Source organism: Pinus tabuliformis, chromosome 5_2 (assembly GCF_031772625.1).
Source record: "Pinus tabuliformis cultivar Carrire ecotype Pingquan chromosome 5_2, CPIR1, whole genome shotgun sequence".
Classification (NCBI taxonomy): Eukaryota; Viridiplantae; Streptophyta; class Pinopsida; order Pinales; family Pinaceae; genus Pinus; species Pinus tabuliformis.
The window spans coordinates 707,030,775-707,050,657 of NC_142306.1; the positions used below are offsets into that span (position 1 = coordinate 707,030,775).

Below are 19,883 nucleotides of genomic sequence, written 5' to 3' on the forward strand. Positions count from 1 at the left end.
CAAAGGATCCTCATCTTTTCAGGTTCAAATCAATTCTGAATAGGTAAAATTTTCTTTATTTTAGTCAAAGTCATTGCAGATCTAGGAATTGAGTGACTGTAGCATACCAGATCTGCAACAAAGACAAGGATTCTAGCACTTTTTCAAGTCACAGTTCAAAAATTTCTTTAGTAACTCTCTTTATATAATATTCCAACTGTAATTTATTTTAGGTTTAGAATTTTTGGGTGATTTTCTCAAGAGGGGGGTTTTCACCCAAATTCAGAAAAAATAATTTCCAGCTTGCCAGAAATTGTATTTTTCACCTACCATAGGATGAGAGACCTCGTAAGCCTCAAAGTAATTCCAAATCTCCTATTAGATAAATCTCAAATTGTACAAATCTCAAATTAGATAAATATATGCAATCAATACTTGAGTACATGTCACATGAACAACAAAACATTAAATCTTAAGAGATTGAAAATAGAAGAAGACTTGTGGGCCATAATTCATAGCTCCAGAGTCTAGAATCTATTATTTTCAGAAGCCCGAATGTAAAAGAAATTGATTGAATAATTTGATATCCCCATCACACCAACAACAAAGTTCCTCATCCCTCAACATATTCAGAGAACTTGAGAATCAACAATGATGCTCTTAGGGGAACCGTGGTTATTCAACAATGCTACCAAATTAAAAAAAGAAGCCCTAGCATTAGATGTCATGAGAGCAGGTACACCAGGGTATATCTATCTTAACTCTAGATCTAACAAGTTTTGAGAGGGATCAAATCACTTTAAGTGCAGAACTTTTTCTCAACTTTTACATTCTAAAAAGAGGTTTGCACCTCAAGCAATTTGATCCCTATTGACACATGATAGATCTGGAGTTAAGATGGATCTACACTAGTCTCTGTCTGTGTGGGTGCACCATGTGTCAACTTCATGTTGAGCATAGAAAGAACATGTATTAAAGTCTGAACTATATATATATATAAATACACACACCACATGTCAACTCCATGTTGGGCATGGAAGGACTTACAGATCTCCCTCATATTGAATAGCATGCAATTGAAATGTATTAACTGTAAGAAATTTTTACTTGCAATACTTATATATAGGATGTATAACTAAATACATGGTGTGTATATATATATATATATATATAACAAAAAAAAGTATTTCAAATACAATATTTCCATGTCCAAAATTTATATATAAAACACATGTATTCACTTATACATCTCCCTCATACTGGGATGTGAAAAACACTTATCAGTGTAATGATAATTTTTTTACTTATTGTTTTTTTTATATTTTTTTCTTCGTGGAAAAGCAAGGTAGGTCCACCCGAAGGGACCGCACCCCCTGACCAAACTAATCCAAGCCTAACCCCGAGAGCATCGAGGAGAATTGAACCCACGACCTCCGAATGGCAAGGTCCTTTTAGCAATGGGACCTCGACCAATTGAGCTAACCTTTGGGGCTCTCTTTTTATATTATATATAATTGATATTGAAATATTTTTTTATGGCTCACATTTAAATATTTCTTTTTAAATGTTAGGCATCAACTCCATATTAAACACCCATGTATTCAAAAGCACCTATTGTGTAATAACATTTTTTTTACTTTCTACACATATACATACATATAGTTGATACTGAATTAAATATTTCATTTATTAGTAATAAGAAATATTTTCTATTTTTACTTTTTTGTTATATATATATATATATATATTTGAAATGACAAACATCAACTCCATCTTGCACGGTGAAGGAATCACGCATCTCTCTCAGACTGGGATGTAAAAAGTACATATCAGTAAGATTTTTTTTACTTTCAAATATTCTCTCTATATATAAAGTACATATAAATTTCACTTAAGGTGGACATTGAAATATTTTATTTAAGGTCCACATTGAAATAATTTCTTGTTCTTGATAACTTTTTCAAATGCCATATGTCAACTCCATGTTGAACATAAAAGGAATTACACATCTCCATCAATTGGGCTATAGTAAGCGCCTTTCACTGCAACAAAGTAGACCTAAACAAAAGACTAAAAGGGATAAGATTGATATTGATAATTGTGTATGGCATTTCTATCCTACAACTCCTTAGGCTGATCCTCCTATTCGGATATTCCTCTATATTGTGGAAGATAATGCCAAATATTGTTTCAGTCCAAATATCTAGACAAATGTTAGGGATTTTTATATTTTTCTGTAATAGGCCAGAACATACTTTAGATAGACAACACGGTTGGTCTTCTTGTGTAGTTTTGGCCTTCACGTGTCTATTTTGGAATTGAAGCTTATGTTAGGAATTGTTTCGCAGGGCATAAATAACTTGTTGGGAAGGTGCCAGAGATGAGAAGGATATGTTTCGGTTGCATTCCAATAACGATTATAGTCAGGATACATATCAACAAATATGTCCTAGAAATTTCAAAGATCAAAAGCTATAAGGTATTACAAATATAAATTTCATCCAGGGAAGAGTGTTACCAAAAAAAATCATTCAACAATCAACAAGAATCGATACTTAAAAATGAGCACCAAATGCACAATTAAGTCTATAACAATATATGTAAAACCATTTCATCTGTGCTACTTCCTTTGACTCTCAATCATATGTGCTTTGGCTCCATTCTTCATGGGAATTTTAAGCAGTGAATATTGGTCTCCAAACAGCTGACTGAATATATAAGATAAACCAAAACGCCCATTCCTGATCAAAGTTGACAGTATTAATCAATTATCAAAAGTTAGGAGTGCAAAGTTACACTATAACTGCTTTCACTGTCAAACCATCTCTTTTGCCTTTGAGGTCAACAATTAAGCTTTCGCTTCATTCTTCTGTTGACGTATTGGACACTTGTATTCACAAGGGTCCTGGAAACAAAGCTTAAAAGTTAATGCACTCAAGCCAGAAAGTATTAGGATCCTCAGATTTAAGAAATAGGTAGTACTGCCTTACGATTCTCACATTTGATTAATTTTTGGGCTGGGTTTCTCATTGCCAAAAAAGTCTTTCTGGCATGCACAAGGTAAATGCATGGCCTGAAGGAAGGAAAAGATGGCAACCACTTTACCCCGGCCAACTCTTGAGAGTTTACTTGTCAAACTCTTTACAAGATGCAAACATTGATTTAATTTTATCAAGTATAATATGTACCTGTAAATAAATTATGTTTCTATGTCATTTTTCCTCAAGTATCTCTATGTATGATAGAGTTTATTACCAACGACCATTTATTTAATCAGCTCATGCAATTCCATGCACGAATTTCTTATTAGTTAAAATAAAGAAACTCCACAGAATGATAAATCAATTTCCAACTTCCATATCAACAGTCTGAATCAAAAGGTTACTTACATGTTTGAAACCAGCAGAGAAACCTAATCTGTATCAGTATATATGTGAGAAAAAGCAAAAGGTGTTTTGAAAGATGCAAAGTGTAAATTCATAAAATCGTAGTCTATTTAGGATTGTGTGACATGTTTTTGTAAATCCCGTACAATCAAATAAAATGTCAACAGTCAAACTCATTCGCTAGTAATGACAAACTAATGAAGCGAGGGACTCAATTCTAGCACCTTAAAAAATAGAAATGATTGCTAAACATGCTGGCTGAATAAAGGTAAGCCATAATAATCATTCTCAACTTATCTGCCTCTGTCCTACATCCCTTCTATAAGAAAATCTGAGTTCCCTATTTCTTACTCTTAAGGCATTCTTGGAGCTCCCCTTTTTCTGCCATCTCTGTTAGAATATCAGCACCCCCTACAAACTCTCCCTTTATAAACACTTGAGGGAATGTAGGCCAACTACTGTAGACTTTTAATGTTTCCCTCAAACCAGGGTTGTAATCTTCATCTAGAATATTAACCGATTCATAATCTAACCCATGTTCATTCAATATTGTCAAAACTTTGTGAGAAAATCCACACTGTGGGGCCGTTCTTGAACCTTTAATAAATACTACTATCTCATTCTCCTTTACCAATTTGTCAATCAATTGTTCCAAAGTCACTGTCAGTTGCACATGCCGACCAGGTGTAAGACGAAGATCAGGCTTGGTCTGTCTCTTCTTTACCCATATGGTATTACCAGATTCATTTCCAGGAGGAACCTTACCTATAGCATTTATGTGCTCCTCCATCCAAACTTTCCATGCATCAGTCAAAGCAGTGCGATCAGGTACATCAACAAGAGCAATCTGTAAAGCGACAGGTTTTGGATGAGGCAAACATGCTTAAATTTAGATATATTCTCACATCAAAGAAGTTCCGCTTTTAGTCTCATAGAATTCCATCAAAAAATTTAGCTTTTTAAATTCTAATCATTGTATTCTACGCAGACTCACTTAACTTAATAACAAACTTGTTAAGTGAAACACCAAAGAACTGTACCCTGATGAAAGCAATTCCTTCAGATTTATTAGAGTTATTTATATGTCACATTGTCTGATCCATTGTGCACGACCAATATTGAAATAAGCAGAAAATGCACTCAGGGGAATAAAATTAGAAACAAGTACAACATTAGCCCAGCCTGAGATCCCACGCTGACTGTGACACACATTCCTCAGATCCTCTACATCCATCAGCTGCACAGTGACCCACTGAAGTAGCATGACTCCAGAAAATTTACCTCAGAACCATCCACTGACATTAAACTACAGAAGATTATTAGACCTCACACATCCAAGAGGTCTAATTATGGGAGTTGATAGGAATTGAAGAATATGTAGCAGAGCTTTATAGAGCAAGAGGAGAGCAGGGAGCAATGAAAAGGTGATTAAGTAAGAATGTCCTTAGATTACTTCACATTTACTTTGCATGATTTTGCATTTACTTGCCTTGCAATTGTATGGATCTTCCAGCCATAGTTTTAAAAACCAAAACTGGTATTCAAACAGGCCACCTATCAAACCATGTTTTGAACTGAAAGCAGATCCAACAGGATTCAATGAACTGGTTTTTAAAAACATATTGATGCAGGAGCATCTAGACCTAGCCAGCAATGTGATGGAATGGTCACATGTTGTGGCTAATACAAGTTGAAGGAAGATTTGGTTGTTAATCTTGTATTAATTTCAATTAAATGTATTTAGTTAAGAGTGGCTTAATTTTGAGCAGAAATTAGAAATAAATGGCAAAGGATCCTCCCTGCGTGGAGATCAAGCCAAGTAGTCTAGTTGTTTAGATTAGGATAGGATGTGAATTCTAAAAGTAGAATTTATTCCTCCAAATGTGGAGGAGATGGTTAACTTAGATATGTGCAATCTCCATCGTTTTAAAAAAAGAGAGTAGAGCGACAGTGTTAATAGGGGTGAGGAGTTTTTGAGCGAAAGCTCAGATTTGAGTGTGAATATAGCTGTGGATTAAAATTCATAATTCTGGAATAATTTAGAAAATAAATGAAGTTCTGTTTTATTTGGGTATTAGGAGCGTAATGGTATTCTGCCCAAATCAAATGACAATTGATGATATTGTGTGATAATGTCTGCGCAATTGATTTAAGAACTCGATCTATGTTTGTTTTGGAAATTGTATGCATTGTTATATACGAGCCTGTGTTATTCGATAATTGGCTTCTTTGGAAATTGGTTGGAATGATAGTTTTCCAGGTGTTATTTTGTTAATACAAACGTGGCATAGATTAAAGCTGCGAGCTGTAAAGGTTTTTAATACGGAAACTCGGCGCAAAGATACTTGGTGAATTCCTGAGTGGATTTAAAAACACATCTGATGTTTTGTATTGCAAATTGGATCCGATAACACCGTTGGATCGGATCGAAGAGGAGATTTCAATTATCACATTCAGTTAACAAAGGGTGTGGACGCAAGGTTTATAAAATTGTTTTGAATTGGAGTCGGATCTGTTTGTAATCATCGCCTCGGCGCTGGAGTCGCAATTGACACTTGTAGTGGGCTGCCAATCGCAATTTATGAACGCCGATTAATATCATTTTCTGCCACAGATTGCTGATTGATATCATTTTTCTACACCGATTGCTTATGATACTGTGGAAAAAGTATTGGGTTCATTGATTCATGTTCGATGGGTCAATGGTTCTAGTGTCAGCCTGAACGTCTGCTTTCACGACAAACGCTCTTTGAATTCGGGCTTTTCTGCTCTGACATTCCATTTCAAGAAAGGAGATTACACTGTGATCGAATGTAACTACTTATTGGATAATTTGCCTGACCATGGCATCAGATATGAAACCAAATGTTGTGAGCTGAAAGGGCTGCAAAGCACGAATTCTCTGGTTCAGAATTAGAGAAATCAAATATACTGAAGGTTTGATCAGTCGTTATGTGTCTGCAGGGTGATGTGTGATACCAAGAATTGTCAATCAAACTAATTGATTGTTGTTGTTAATTGAGTCTGGCAACCCAGCGTTAAGCGATGGCCCATTTGTCAGACGCTGCGTGCAGAAGGTAACTTTGTTCTAAATCTGTTATCGATGTTGTTTTGCAAGCAGAGTTGAAACGTTGTGTAAAGAATTGACATCGATTGGTTGCTGTGAGGGTTGATATAATTGTTACAGCATCAAATTCTTGCTGTGATATGTTTGCGTGAAAGGTTTAATCGAAGTCAGGCGCATTTTGTTTTATTGTATGATGGGCGCATTGTGCAATTGAAGCCGTACAGAGATGGTGATTGCAAATATATTTGGTTTGTTCGATCTACTGGATCTGAGCATAAGAATCCTCATAAGATTCTGTTGGTAAGTGCATTCAACACAATTTATGAATACAGTTAAGGGTTGACTATTTGCAATTTAAATTAAGGGGCGGTTCGATCAGATTCGAAACTATTGTGATGAATTTGAAATGGGTATAAGCTGTTTAATGGAATCAGTGTGCAGACAGCGAAATATAAGAAAGGGACAGTGGGGTAAGTTTAAAGCAAATTGCATGGTATTATTGCAAAAGGGTGACACGGTTACAATTTTGTTGAAATTGAAATATGATTTCAATGTATGTTGAATCATGAGTACCGAAGATTCAATTTAAGCTTCCAAATTAGTGTATGAAATTGCCAGCAATCAGAATTTTTATATGGACAGTTTTGATGTATTCATTTTAAGATGTAGAAAAGTGCGATTCTGGGTATTGCAGGTTTAAGTCTGCGTCACATATAGAATGATTAATTTTTAATGAAAAAAATCATATTTAAGATTACAAACTATTAAAGGCAATATACAAAGTTTGCTCACCTATATATCATGTAAGGGTGAATATACCAAAATGGCACCGAGTGCAATATATATCAGCAACAAAATACATAACAAATGAGGCTCTAAATTGCCTCTAGAGTCCAAAAACCATGCAACTAACCTACTACAAATCACTGATCAACATGATCACTCATCAAACTCATCACCACTACTAGAAATGGGATCATCAGCAGGAGCTACACAAACATCATCTGGCTTAGAGTCTTTTGACTCTTTGAATTCCTCAACCTTGTAATATTTTAGAAAAAGCTTCTTAACATGTCAAACCAATGGTTTTAGTTCAAGTGAAGGGTTATTCTCCTCCTCATCCTTATAATATGGTAGAAAAAGCTTAACATGCTTAACCATTTATTTTGGTTTGAGTGAAGGGTACATTTTTGTTAAGGCCATGGCAAAGGAGTTCAACAATTAATACCACCAACATCAAAGGATTTCAACAATCAATACCACCAACATCGAGGTATATAAAACGCTTCATGCTTTTGATTAAATGTCAATTCCATAGCCTCATACATGATAGAATTCAATGAAAATGTTGCAATCCTACAATTCCTAAAAAAAAAACTGTTCAGTCCGTTGAATTTTGAGTGGGATATGAAACTCTACTTTCTCCATATGAAGTCTGATAAAGTCAGAACCACTCTCAAACATCCTAAAACAATTAATGGTAAGTTGGTAACATTAAAAATTTAAGTAAAAGTTGACATTTGAATTTAACATTACCATTGATTGTCAACTTTGCTAGGGTTGACATAGGTCTTCCATTTAGGCTTTAGGGTTTAGAAGTTATGTTTTACTATATGACCGGTTTAGGACAGGACCTGCTGGTTCGAACCGGTTTGGACCTCTTTGGCACCAAACCGATCCACCAGCCTGAGTTAGTGGCTGGTTTGACCCCTAAACCTATCCAATCAATCAGTTTGACCGGTTCTAATTCAAACCAGGCCAGTTTTTAAAACTATGCTTACAGCTTGATTTCTGCAAGCTCTTTAGGTTTTATGAGAAAGATAAGGAGAGTTACTGATAACTCTATCATATTCTACCTAGAATTTTGGGACTGGTCGAGCAAGATGGTACCATTGGGAAAGTGAGCCAAAAATTTTATATCAAAGGTACACAAGGAGGTAAATCTCCAAAGCCTGATACCATTTTAGCACACTCTGTTCTGGAGCAAGTAATCCTTGAAATTAGAAACCAAACACTGATTGCTTATTTTCTTTGTAAAATCACCCAAAAGATGTTCACAGGAAATGGGCACATGATAGTTGGGAGGAGTATGGTTGGCGAATTACGACTACCCAAATCCTATCAAAGTGTTTCTTCTACTTTATCTTTGAGGCTACCTCATCTGCCAACCAGATTGTTCCCCATGGACCAAGGTTTTGTAGGAACATTTTGGTGATTTGTTGACATGGGACCTGTCTTTTCAGTCAACTGTATTGTCTCCTTGGATTCCTAGTCTGGATAAAGTTCCCTATAGTACCTGTGTATTTACTATTAGTACATCTTTCACATCTTAAGATCAACTTGAACAAATTTATTTCCTTGGAAATCGTTAAGACCATACTGTGTCACATGCATGGGTCAAAGCTTCTATTTGTCAGGCTCTGGCTTAGTGGATGGGACAGGGTGCCACCATGCAAACAACCCAAGTTCAAACTCCGGTGGGTGTAGAGAGAGAGAGAAGGTGTTTGACCTCTTGGAATTAAAAGGGACTTAACATATGTCCAACAAGCCAAACTGGTTAAGCTGACCTTAATAAGCTATTTGATCCTTTTATCAAAATGGATTACCCAAGTATCTGAATCTAAAAGATGAAGTTCCAACTTCCACTTCAATGTGGCTATGAGTACATCACCCAGAACATGGTCTATCTAAATGTACCTAATGTTTTCTTAAAATGTCAAAATAGGTCCCACCATATCAAAGTATGTCGGCTTCTCAAGAGTGAGAATCTAGAACCAGGGCCAAACCCACCTTCACCACCTTTGGTTATATATTGAAGAGCAGTGAAAAAAGAATAATAGCAAGAATGCTAAGAATCAAAGGAGGGCAAGGGGAAATGCTCAAGCTAGGCGAAGCAGACCTCAACTCTAAAACTCCTTTGTTCCCCTTTCTCAGATTCCCCAACATACACCACCAGTGCCAGCTTCCCGAGAAATGACCCCCCAATGGAGAATGAAGTCGACTAGGTGAGGGATCCCCAGCAGCAGCCCTTCAAAGTAATAACTTATAAAGGATTTAAATTTCAAAAGGATCCTAAATCATACTTCACAGGAGAATTAAGTTAGTCCAAAAGATCAACAGACACCCTAGATAGTTTCTTGCTCAGAAGTGGTGAAGCACCACCCAGATATATGGCTCTCACTGATTCGATTGTTGAGGACAGTAGAACTGTTGGAAGGTCAGAGGACTTACTAATCCTTGTGGAGGCCTGATGGCAAGGGCAAAGAGAAATCTATAATCAGATCTAAGTTTCTATAATCTTATGATTGCAAGAAGTCAAGTGCATTGGGTTCAAGCTACAATCATCCTTGAATTGCATTTGGCCCAACTTTACCATTCTAACGTCTACTAACAAGGAAGGTATTGGACACTTAGCCATTTAAATGCACACTAGCCCCATAAAACTTGGAACCCAATGAGGCTGCATGGGAGCAACTACCCCCCAATCTTACTTCTCTCCCAAAATGTGCTTCTGAGAAATCCCACTTGGTAGCGTTTTTAGAGAGCACAGTCCTCGCGATTTTGGAAATCTCGCTAAGCGTTCTAGGAGAAACACTTCCAAGGTTCTTGTAGGGTGCTCCCAAAACAACTAAAACTGCTCCCTAGGTGCTTCCTGCAGGGTGAAAGAACACTCTCACAAGTCACGACTTTAACAAATTATTTTAATTTTCTTTTTTCTTTTAACATATGGGGCCTAAAGCAAGGGTTCAAAAAGGAAAAGCACTCATGGCTAGGGTTCCTTGATGGATTAAAAAACTCCTTCACTCCATTTGCTCTGATTCTATCAATCTTTTTCACTCATTCCCTCATCCTTCCTAAGGTTTGGAGTGGACTTCTTGCTAGTTGTTGAGAAGGAGATCAATGAGAGATTGGAAGGGAGATTAAAGGCTAACATAGTTACATTCAACCACCATTATAGAGCTGACAGGGCAGGCGCTAAGCCCATTCTTGTCTTTTTTTCCATGTGTTGTAAACTTATATATTTTCTATGTTCAATACTATCTTCTCCTACCCCTTCCCATTCCTTTTTCTCCCTCAATTCTATTGTAGGCAGCAGGTTATTCTCAAGAATCATAATGAATACGTGGTTTATTATTATGGTTTTGTTTTTTACTATGTTGTTGGAAAACTTAAAAACCAATGATGAGGAGGAAGAAGTAGGAAGTGGCCCATACAATGGAGAGGAAGAAGAAATAGAAGGGGATGCAAGGGATGATGAAGCTTACAATGATAATGGAAATAAATCCAAAGCGAGTTCAATGCCCTTGGAAGTACGTGACAAGGCATAAGGGAGGGAAAGAGGGCAAACCCACCAAATTTACATCCCCCGATTGTGACACAACTTACATGGGTTCATATAACTATGTGAGAAAGCATCTCTATCAAATTAAGCCAAGTCATGGAAAGAAGTGTAAGACCTTACGAGTCAAAACCTGTGATAAAGTACCAACAAAGAAAAAATAATAATAATAAATAGACAAAAACAAGACTAGAATTTTAAAAAACATCATAGAAGAGGAGGAAGCACAAAACAAATCCAAAAATGGTCTCAAGCGATTCATGGTAGTATTTAAACAACAAGATTGCATCCGCATCTAATAGACATGAATATCATGAGGTCAAGGAGATCACTTTTGATGTTAGTTTTAGGCACAAGTTACGTATGTTCTGTAGTACACCAAGCCCATTTATAATATGATTCAATTCGCTAATATAGGTTATCTAGTGATTGGAGAGGCATATGAGCAGAGAGATGCAATCTTGTATGATCATATTCATAAACATGTGTCAAAAAGATGGGATAATCTAAATGTACCCCTCCATGCCTTAGCATATGTCCTTACACACATATATTATTCTCCATGTTGGTTGGCCCAAACAATGCCTAGGGTTGGGATTAGGAAAAAACCATACACTAAATCCAGAGGTACAATGTGGGTATATGCTTGCATTAGACAAGTTGATCCTTGATGATGAGGAGTGTTCTCAAGTATGAAGTTAATTGAGCAAGCGCATCAATAGAACATGGAGCCTTTGTTAAACCACACATCTACATAAATTGGCAATGAGGGTGTTTTCACAGGTTGCGAACACCTCTTCTGCAAAAAGGTGTTGCAGCACCTACATCCTCATACAAAGCGTGAAGAGAATTAGCTTGAATGTAGACCAGGCAGAAAGCATGGTTTATGTGCACTACAAATTGAGGTTGTTGACCCATAATTGTGAGGCAGCAAAGAATGATAAAACAGATATGACATGGGACAACAATCCAAAGGAGGCTAATTTGGAGGATGGAGCCATAGCTTTAGAGAGCTTGGTAGCTGAACTTTTGGCTAATGGGACTCATGATAGTGATCATGCCACAGAGTTGTCACCCCCATCCACCATCATTGTCAACGAATGTTGAAAATATCGGTATCGGCAAAATATCGCCGAGGGTCCTGAAAACATCTTATCGGCAATATCAATGAAAATATCAGAAAATAACAGCAAACATAAAAAATCAATATTTTTCATATTTGTAAACATATAAAGCAATAATGATATTTAACCGATATTTTCAAAATATGGCGATATTAAGCCGAGATTTTCAAAATATTGTGATATTTAGCTGAGATTCTCAAAATATCGCGATATTTTCAAAACAGAAAATATCACGATATTTACTCGGCAATATATCGTTTTGTTGAAAATATCGCTAGATTTACTTGGCGATATATCGTTTTGTTGACAATATTGCGATATTTTCAAATATCAGCGATATTATCAACACTGTCAACACTAGCAGGTTTCTAGATCTAGCAGCTTAACTTCACAACCTCCACCATTGCATGCAAGCCATGTAGAGTATGGTTGTCCTACTCCTACTCCTATTGTTCCTCCATCATGGGAAAATGAACTAGAAGTTTCCCATGGCAAGACATAAGCTTAGTAGATAGTAAATTTACTTGTCTTTTTTTGTTTTGGGATCTATTTTCTAGAATTTAATGTACTTTGTTTTTCTAATGGTCTATTCTATAAACATTATATGACAATTTAAGTTTGAACTTGAACATTGAACCTACCATTTCATTGTTAACTGCATATTGCAACTCTTTGGTCATGAATATGACATTATGTTTCATTTCTTAGTTGATGTTATCTTTTATAGTTTATCAATGATGAAGGTTATCTATTGAAACTTTGAAAAATTTCAAGCCCTAGGTGACTAATGTCCTTACAATTTCAATCAAACAAGTAGAATGTTGGATTTAATTAATGCTGAAATTAAATTTCAGACCATAGCATCAATCACACAATAACTAGAACTTAATAATAGAAGCATAAAAATTAATTTCACACACACAAAGGTAATTACTCCTTCAAATCAACTTTTCATTCCTTTGAGAAACTCACAAGGAAACCTCCACATGCTGCCCAAAAAACAACTCTGCACGATTACCAAAATCACCCCAAACTTGAGCATTACAACTTACAACTTCTGAAAAAAAATAAACAACTCTCTATTGTACAACTTGTTGAACGAACTAAACAATGGTTGCACAACATTGTCACATATTCCATACAATTGTATGGCACTATTCTATGTTGGAAAAAAGGGTACCAAGGAGGTGTTTCCTAGTGCATTTGCCTTTTTGCCTAGGAAAACACTTTATAACACCTTTTTAGCTATTGACTTTATGAGTTAAATTAAAGTCATGTTATAAAGTCACTTTATGAAGTACTATGTACTATGTACTTTTTAATATTAAAGTCACTTTATATTTTTAAGTTGACTTTATGTGGAGAAAAAGTACAAGGTACAAAAATAACATTAAAGTCACTAGGGAGTCATTAATGAGGGGGGCCACATGAAAAAGGGGGTCAAGTGAGGGAAAGATCTCCACCATTGATCTAAAGGGCTGAGATCTAATCTCAACCCTTGATCAAAAGGGTTAGGGTTCTCCTATCTTATAAGGGAGAACAAGGGAGAAAAAGATTGAGCTCATTTTTCATTCTACATGTGCATTTGTGGAGAGGACAGGAGTTGAAGAAGGAGAGAGTGTTGTGAGAGCAGAGAGTTTTGCAGGAGGAAATCGACCTACACCAAGAGGAAACTGGCACAAATTCCATGGGCTAGAAGGCATAGATTGCTGGCACGAAAACCTAGGAAAGGTAGCAACCTTCAGCACAGAACTAGAGTGGTTGAGTGCACAAGTTTCGAGGAGTTTTGGCATCTTTAGGAAAGTCCGACAAGCCTGCATTCTAAGGCTGAGAAATCGAGTTAGAGGCTCAGAAAACTAGGCTACTACAGCAGGTTGTCGAACATGCAGTTCAAGGCTGAGAAAAGATGACTACAGGCATGAAAATCGAGGACAATAAATACTGGATTGTGGCCCGAATTTTTGGAGAAGAATTCTGGGCAAGTGGCATGTTGTTCAAGGCTAATCTAGTGGCTCGATTTTCAAGGAGTTGGGCAGAAAATTAAAAGGAAAGAGATAAGTACCCTAGTTGTGTTTGTAACGCTGTAAACATTTTTCTGAGAAAAGCAAAATAAAATCCTCCTTATGACTCGTTTTCCCCTAGTAGGTTTTTCCAAGGTCAAAGTTGACCAAAAACTAGTGTCTCAATTTTATGTGTGAATGCTCGTCTATTTTCCTATCAGCTGAAAAGTAAAAAAAAAGTAGAGGTAGCCTGTATTGTTTCTCTTTAAATTAGCAAACAGTTTATATATATCAACATCCTTATGTCGGGTTATGGGCATTATGATTAAACTCATGCAAAGAAAACTGAAACTGGGAGGGCTACAGGAAACCTTATTTTTCTACATGGTATCAGAGCTATGAACCTACAGCAGTGAACCCTCAGCTGATAGGCAGAGAAACCAACAATCATACCTTCTGCTAAAACAGTGAACAGTAAACTAAAACCTACCTTATATAATAGAGAACAGTGGTTGAGAGGGCGGAGTTTGACATTCTTCAGTGACTGAAGAATTTGTGTTGGTGGTGGAGGTCAAATGGCAATTGGTTTGAGGGTGGAGGATATGCTGAGTGGGGCTGAGAATTTTGGCCCATGGAAGGAGAGAATGATGTTGTTGCTTGAGGAAGTTGAGGTGTGGGATATTGTAGAGAATGCAGTACAACCTCCCACTGATCCAGTTCAGTTGGCAGACTTCAACAAGCAGAATGTGAAGGCAAGGAGAATCATTCTCAATGCTATTAAAGACCATCTATTCCCTCATGTGACAGGGAAGAAGTTTTCCCATGAGATGTGGGATTCCCTAGTCACACTTCACCAGAGCTCCAATGAGAATAGGAAAATGGTGTTGCGTCAGAAGTTAAGAAACACCAAAATGACCAAGACTGACACCGTGACATCACATCTCACCAAGATCACACAAGTGAGAGATGAGTTGCCTGCAATGGGAAAGGTTATCCCTGAGGAACAGTTTGTCAGGACGGCAATGGATGGTTTTCCCAACCAATGGGATGGATTCATAGATGGCATTGTTGCAAACAAGCATTTTCCTAATTGGAGGAGGATGTGGGATGATTTTATCCAGGAGGAATGCCAAGGGTGGCAGCTAGCGTGGTGGGGTAGATGACGAGGAGAATGTTTCCCTCGTAGCTAAGGGCAAGAAGAAGGCCAAGAAGGGGTCTTCTAGTGGGGCCAAGCAGCAGAAGGGGAAGCAAAAGGCCAAAGAGAAGGACATGAGCAAAGTGAGATGCTTTGCTTGTAACAAGATGGGTCACTATGCCTTTCAGTGTCCCAACAAGAAGGGTTAGAAGAAGGGCATTGCAGCTTCGACAGAGGTGGATAATTTTTCCACCAAGTTTGACATTGTGTTTGCTTTAGTGGTGAGTCTTGCCACTAGTGTCACATCTCCCAGTGTTTGGTTTGTTGATAGTAAAGCTTCCTGCCATATGACTAGAGTGAGCAAGCACTTCACGAGTCTCACAGAGGATGATATTGACTTGGACGTTGTGCTTGGAGATAACTCCAATGGGGACAGTATCCTTTCAGAGGGAGTCATCACCTCCTTAGAAAGTGACAAATGTTCTTTATGTTCCAGGGTTGAAGAAGAACTAGATTTCAGTCTCCAGTATTGAGGACAGGGAATGTAGTGGTGTTCTAAGGAGGACAGGTGCTTATATATCCCAAAGGATCCAGTATCACTTTTGCTAGAGTGATTAGAGTCCATAGTGGGATGCTTTACAGGTTTATGTTTCAGCCTACCAGAGCCTTAGTGGCGTAGACCAGCAACAGCGAGTTGTGCGAGATATGTCACAGGAGGATGGCCCACTTGCATCATGGAGCATTCAAGATGTTGAGGGAGATTGTTACTGGTTTACTTGAGTTCAGCACTGAGTATCATGATGTGTGCAAGGGGTGTGCTTTGGTAAAGTACACTAAGACACATTACCCAAGCAGCAGGGTAGCAGGTACTCTAGAGTTGATATAATTTGATGTGTGTGGTGGTCCTATATCTCACGTATCATTGAGTGGATACAAGTACTATGTGAGTTTCATTGATGACTACTCCAGGAAGACCTGGATATTCTTTCTGAAGACCAAGGATAAGGTCTTCAAGAAGTTCAAAGAGTTTAAGGCTCTTGTGGAGAACCAAACGGGGAAGAAGATCAAGGTCTTGAGGGCAGACAATGGGGGCGAGTATACCTCCAAGGAGCTGAAGGAGTTATGCAAGAATGCGAGTATCAGGAGGGAGTACATAGTGCCTTATAACCCCCAGCAGAGTGGGTGGCAAAGAGGAAGAACGGGACCTGTTACCCACCACCACTGGGTGACCCTTATAGGAGAAAATTTCTCCTGGATATGTCTTCAATCGACACCCAGCAGCCCCTTGTAGCCACCTGATAGATCGATGTGTTACTCTCTGCCACCTGAGCTAGCCATTGTGTGCCCTCACTCATCTGTCATGATCGTATGTTTGAAGATGGGTCATCCAACCCCAAAGGTATGATGTTTCATTATGTAATTTTGTGTTTATGCTTGCTTTCTTGGGCACATTTGGGCATGGATTAGTGGGAGAATTCAATAGAAAGAATGGGCTTTGACTATACTCTTGTTCTCTTACCTCAACTTGGGAGTTAATCTTGTATCCTAGTCCCGTGGGATCTCATTTACTAGCTATTAGCTTTAAGAGTCGCACTACATGGGAAACCTTGATTTTGGCTGTGAGGTCTCGCTTCCCGTTACCATATATCTCGTTCCCCTCTACTCATTACAAGCCCTTTCCACATTTTCCCCATCTAGGTCCACATTTGTCCATTGGGTCCACAAGGTGTTAGCCTCCCCTTCCCCTTGTCCACGCCTTGGGTTGGGCCTGGAACGATACCCCGAAGGTTGATGCAGCTAAAATAAAGATAAAAGCATAATATGGCCATATACAACAGGAAATGTAAAACAAAATGCAAAAGATGGTTGGGACAATAAAATTTAGCACGTGGGAAAGATCCAAGCATGAGCCCTACACCTATCATTATCACCATCACCCTAGTTCCTAGGGCCCTTGTGAGTGCCCCTTGCATCATTAAGGAACCCATGATTGTCCCAACCCCTGGTGGGTGATGAACTACCCACCTTGAGGGGGTTTTCACTGTTACATCTTACACATCATGCTCTCATCCCCTTGAGCCCTGAGCAGTAAAAAGAAGAAAAATCAATAAAAGGCAAAAGGCATATGAAGAAGGGTGGAAAAACAAAGGTCGAGGTAACTTATGTACCACAATTACTCCCTCCTACATTCATACACCCAAGGTGTGGGCCTCCTTCATCATAGTTGCCCTTGTATCATGGCATGTGGCTTGTAGCCTTCCCTCTTGCCCCTACTCTATTACATCACTATTTCTCATGACACATGCCATTTGATGGATGTACCATGGACCTGTCACTCCCTTTGAGGTTGAAACCACCTAATAGATTCCTTTATTAACCTCTCTAGGCAAGGAAGGTAACACTTGTACATGTTCAAAGCCCATTTGTAAGGGCATGCCACTATGAGGTGTCCATTTATGCCCCTAATTAGCAAGCCTATCTACTCAATTGCGTTAATGAATTATTGTTCTGGAAGGCGAGGAGACGCATTAAACCTTATACAGGATTGCAGGTGGGTTTTCATCTTGGACTTGGCCTCCCTATACGAGATCCAAGCCCTCCAGAGGGTCATAATGGCACTTGTAGGGTGAGCGTTGAGAGTCATGGGCCTCCAACCTTGTAGAGCATTGATTGCCACACCATGGGCTTCTTCAACACCACCACATTGCTTGTTCGTGCCCCAATTATACAAAGATGATGATGCACTTGGACCATGTTGCCCAATCGGCTACACATTGCACCCAACACTTAGCAGCTGATCCAGAGCCCAAAGGAGGTTTTGTCCCTCCCGGGATACATGGGAAGGATTGTGTCATCTTCTAGCCCTCATTGATGGAGCATCAACTTGATCTTGAGCCATTTGGAGACCCATGAGACCCATTTGGAGCCCACAGAGCCCAAACTGGGGTTTGGAGATGTTTTGCAACATTTCGAGGATATCCCCCTCTTATCCATTATTTTTTAGGCCCTCATTTTTATTTTTAGCACATGAGGCCTCAACGATGCCCTTCTAGGCCTCCATGTCATCCTAGCGTGGCCCTAAGAAGGCTAATTCAACTTGTTTCATGAGCTATCATGGTTGGCTTGTAACCATGGGTGGGTTACTTAGCATTTTAGGCATAGGAGGGGCTTCATTTTAATATTTTGAGATTTTAGAACTCGTATAAATAGGAGAGAGCTAGTCTCCTCCAAACATCACACTTTAGATCTTCGATCTCTCTTAAACAGAATTCGGACCTGCAGTAGAGGACGAAATTTGGATGTCATTGATGAATTATGATGTTTGGATAATTTCGCTAGCATTCTTGGAGCTTCTATTTGGCAATCTTGTGGATGGATATACTCTTCTTTGTCTTGTAAGTGTTATTTGATGCTATATTTATGTTTTGATGAATGTCTAATGCATGGAATACTTTTTCATGGTGAATAATGTGCCCTAATTAATGTGAATTATTTGAAGCATTGAAACTATTGGAAATTTTTGCATGTGTTACTCATTGGACAAAGAATGAATGAATGTTCCTAGAGGATTGATTGAATTTACATCCTTGAAATTCCACAACAAGTGTCATCGAAGTATAAAAATCTAGAAGTCGTTTTGTTGTTGCTTCCATCTAGGGTAGCGAAATTCCTTCTAGGTCTCCTTGAAGAGCGAAGTTGCCATTTCTTGGTTTATCTTGACTCCATTTCTCCCAATAGGTAGGCATTAGGTCTAGGATCCTTGGTGATCACATTATACTTGAAAAATATTTCGTCCTCCACTTTTCCTTCACCTTTTTTCTTACCCCTTTTAAGGATAAGAAAGCCTCCCTAGGGCTCAGTGTGATTTTCATTAGGGAAGAGCTTTTGCAAAGTCGTCTGGACAGTCTTCTGCGTTGGTGCTTCCTCTAGCTTTCCTCCTTATTTGAGGCGCATCTCACAGTCAAATTTCAAGATAATTGATCCCCTAGCCATCACACCAAGTGAGAACCCTAGGTGTTATCCTTCAACTTGGGGATTCTTGAAGTCTTGAGCTTTAGAAGTATATCAATCATAGCCTTTTCTCTTGTCTACATGTACCTTGGATGAACTTCTACCTTGACAAATATTTCAACCCTAAGCCTCGGGTAGTCTATCTTTCAAGGGGTTTTTCTTGGAAAGTCCTCCTAGATTCTCCCAAAGCTCGTACTTTCATTGAATCTTTCAATTGAATGAGCCACCTTGCCTCACTCAAAATCTATCCTAGGAACATCTATCATAAGTGAGGGATACTAGGACTTCTCCCGTCGGTGAAAATCCGAGAAGAGAAGGGGACATAAGTTGTGGTGACAGTGGGCCTTTGTCCCAAAGTGTTGTTTTGCCCCCTAGCTTTAGCCTATTTACTAGGCCTGCTAGTTTGTGCAACAATAGAGCCATAGTGGGTGCAACAAGAGCTATGTTGCATGATCAAGGGCTACCTTTATTTTTATGGGCCGAGGCGTGTAACACTGCAGTGTACTTGCAGAACAAGAGTCCACATAGAGTCTTGGGGAGTAAGACTCCTAAGGAGGGTTTTTCTGGAAAGAAGCCTAAGATTAGGCACATCAGGGTTTTTGGGTGCCTTACACATTCACACATCCCTCAAAAAGAAGAAGACGAAGTTGGAGCGTACCGCAGAGAAGGGTATCTTTGTGGGTTAAAGTGAGACCAACAAGGCCTACCACATATACATTCCTGCACAGAGGAAAGTTGTCCTGAGGCGGGATGTGGGATTTGAGGAGGAGAGGGCCTTGAGAAGGTCTTAGAAGGATGATCGAGTAGAGCAATAGCCTCTTCAGCAAGGGGCCACACCACAA

The 19,883-nt window shown here is 38.5% G+C and overlaps 1 protein-coding gene across 2 annotated transcripts in view; it reads right to left on the bottom strand.

The window, feature by feature from the left end:
* Positions 1 to 19,883, bottom strand: part of LOC149161113 (bifunctional monothiol glutaredoxin-S16, chloroplastic-like) — a 55,747-nt gene that overhangs the window by 12,587 nt on the left and 23,277 nt on the right. Inside the window, exon 2 of one of the 2 annotated variants that reach the window (XM_089436883.1) lies at positions 3,452 to 4,212. The exons of the other annotated variant lie outside the window; for it this stretch is intronic. Coding sequence (XP_089293009.1) covers positions 3,706 to 4,212 — 507 coding nt within the window. The 3' untranslated portion in view covers positions 3,452 to 3,705. Of the gene's footprint in view, positions 1 to 3,451; positions 4,213 to 19,883 lie in introns of those variants that run through there. 2 annotated transcript variants of the gene reach the window in all.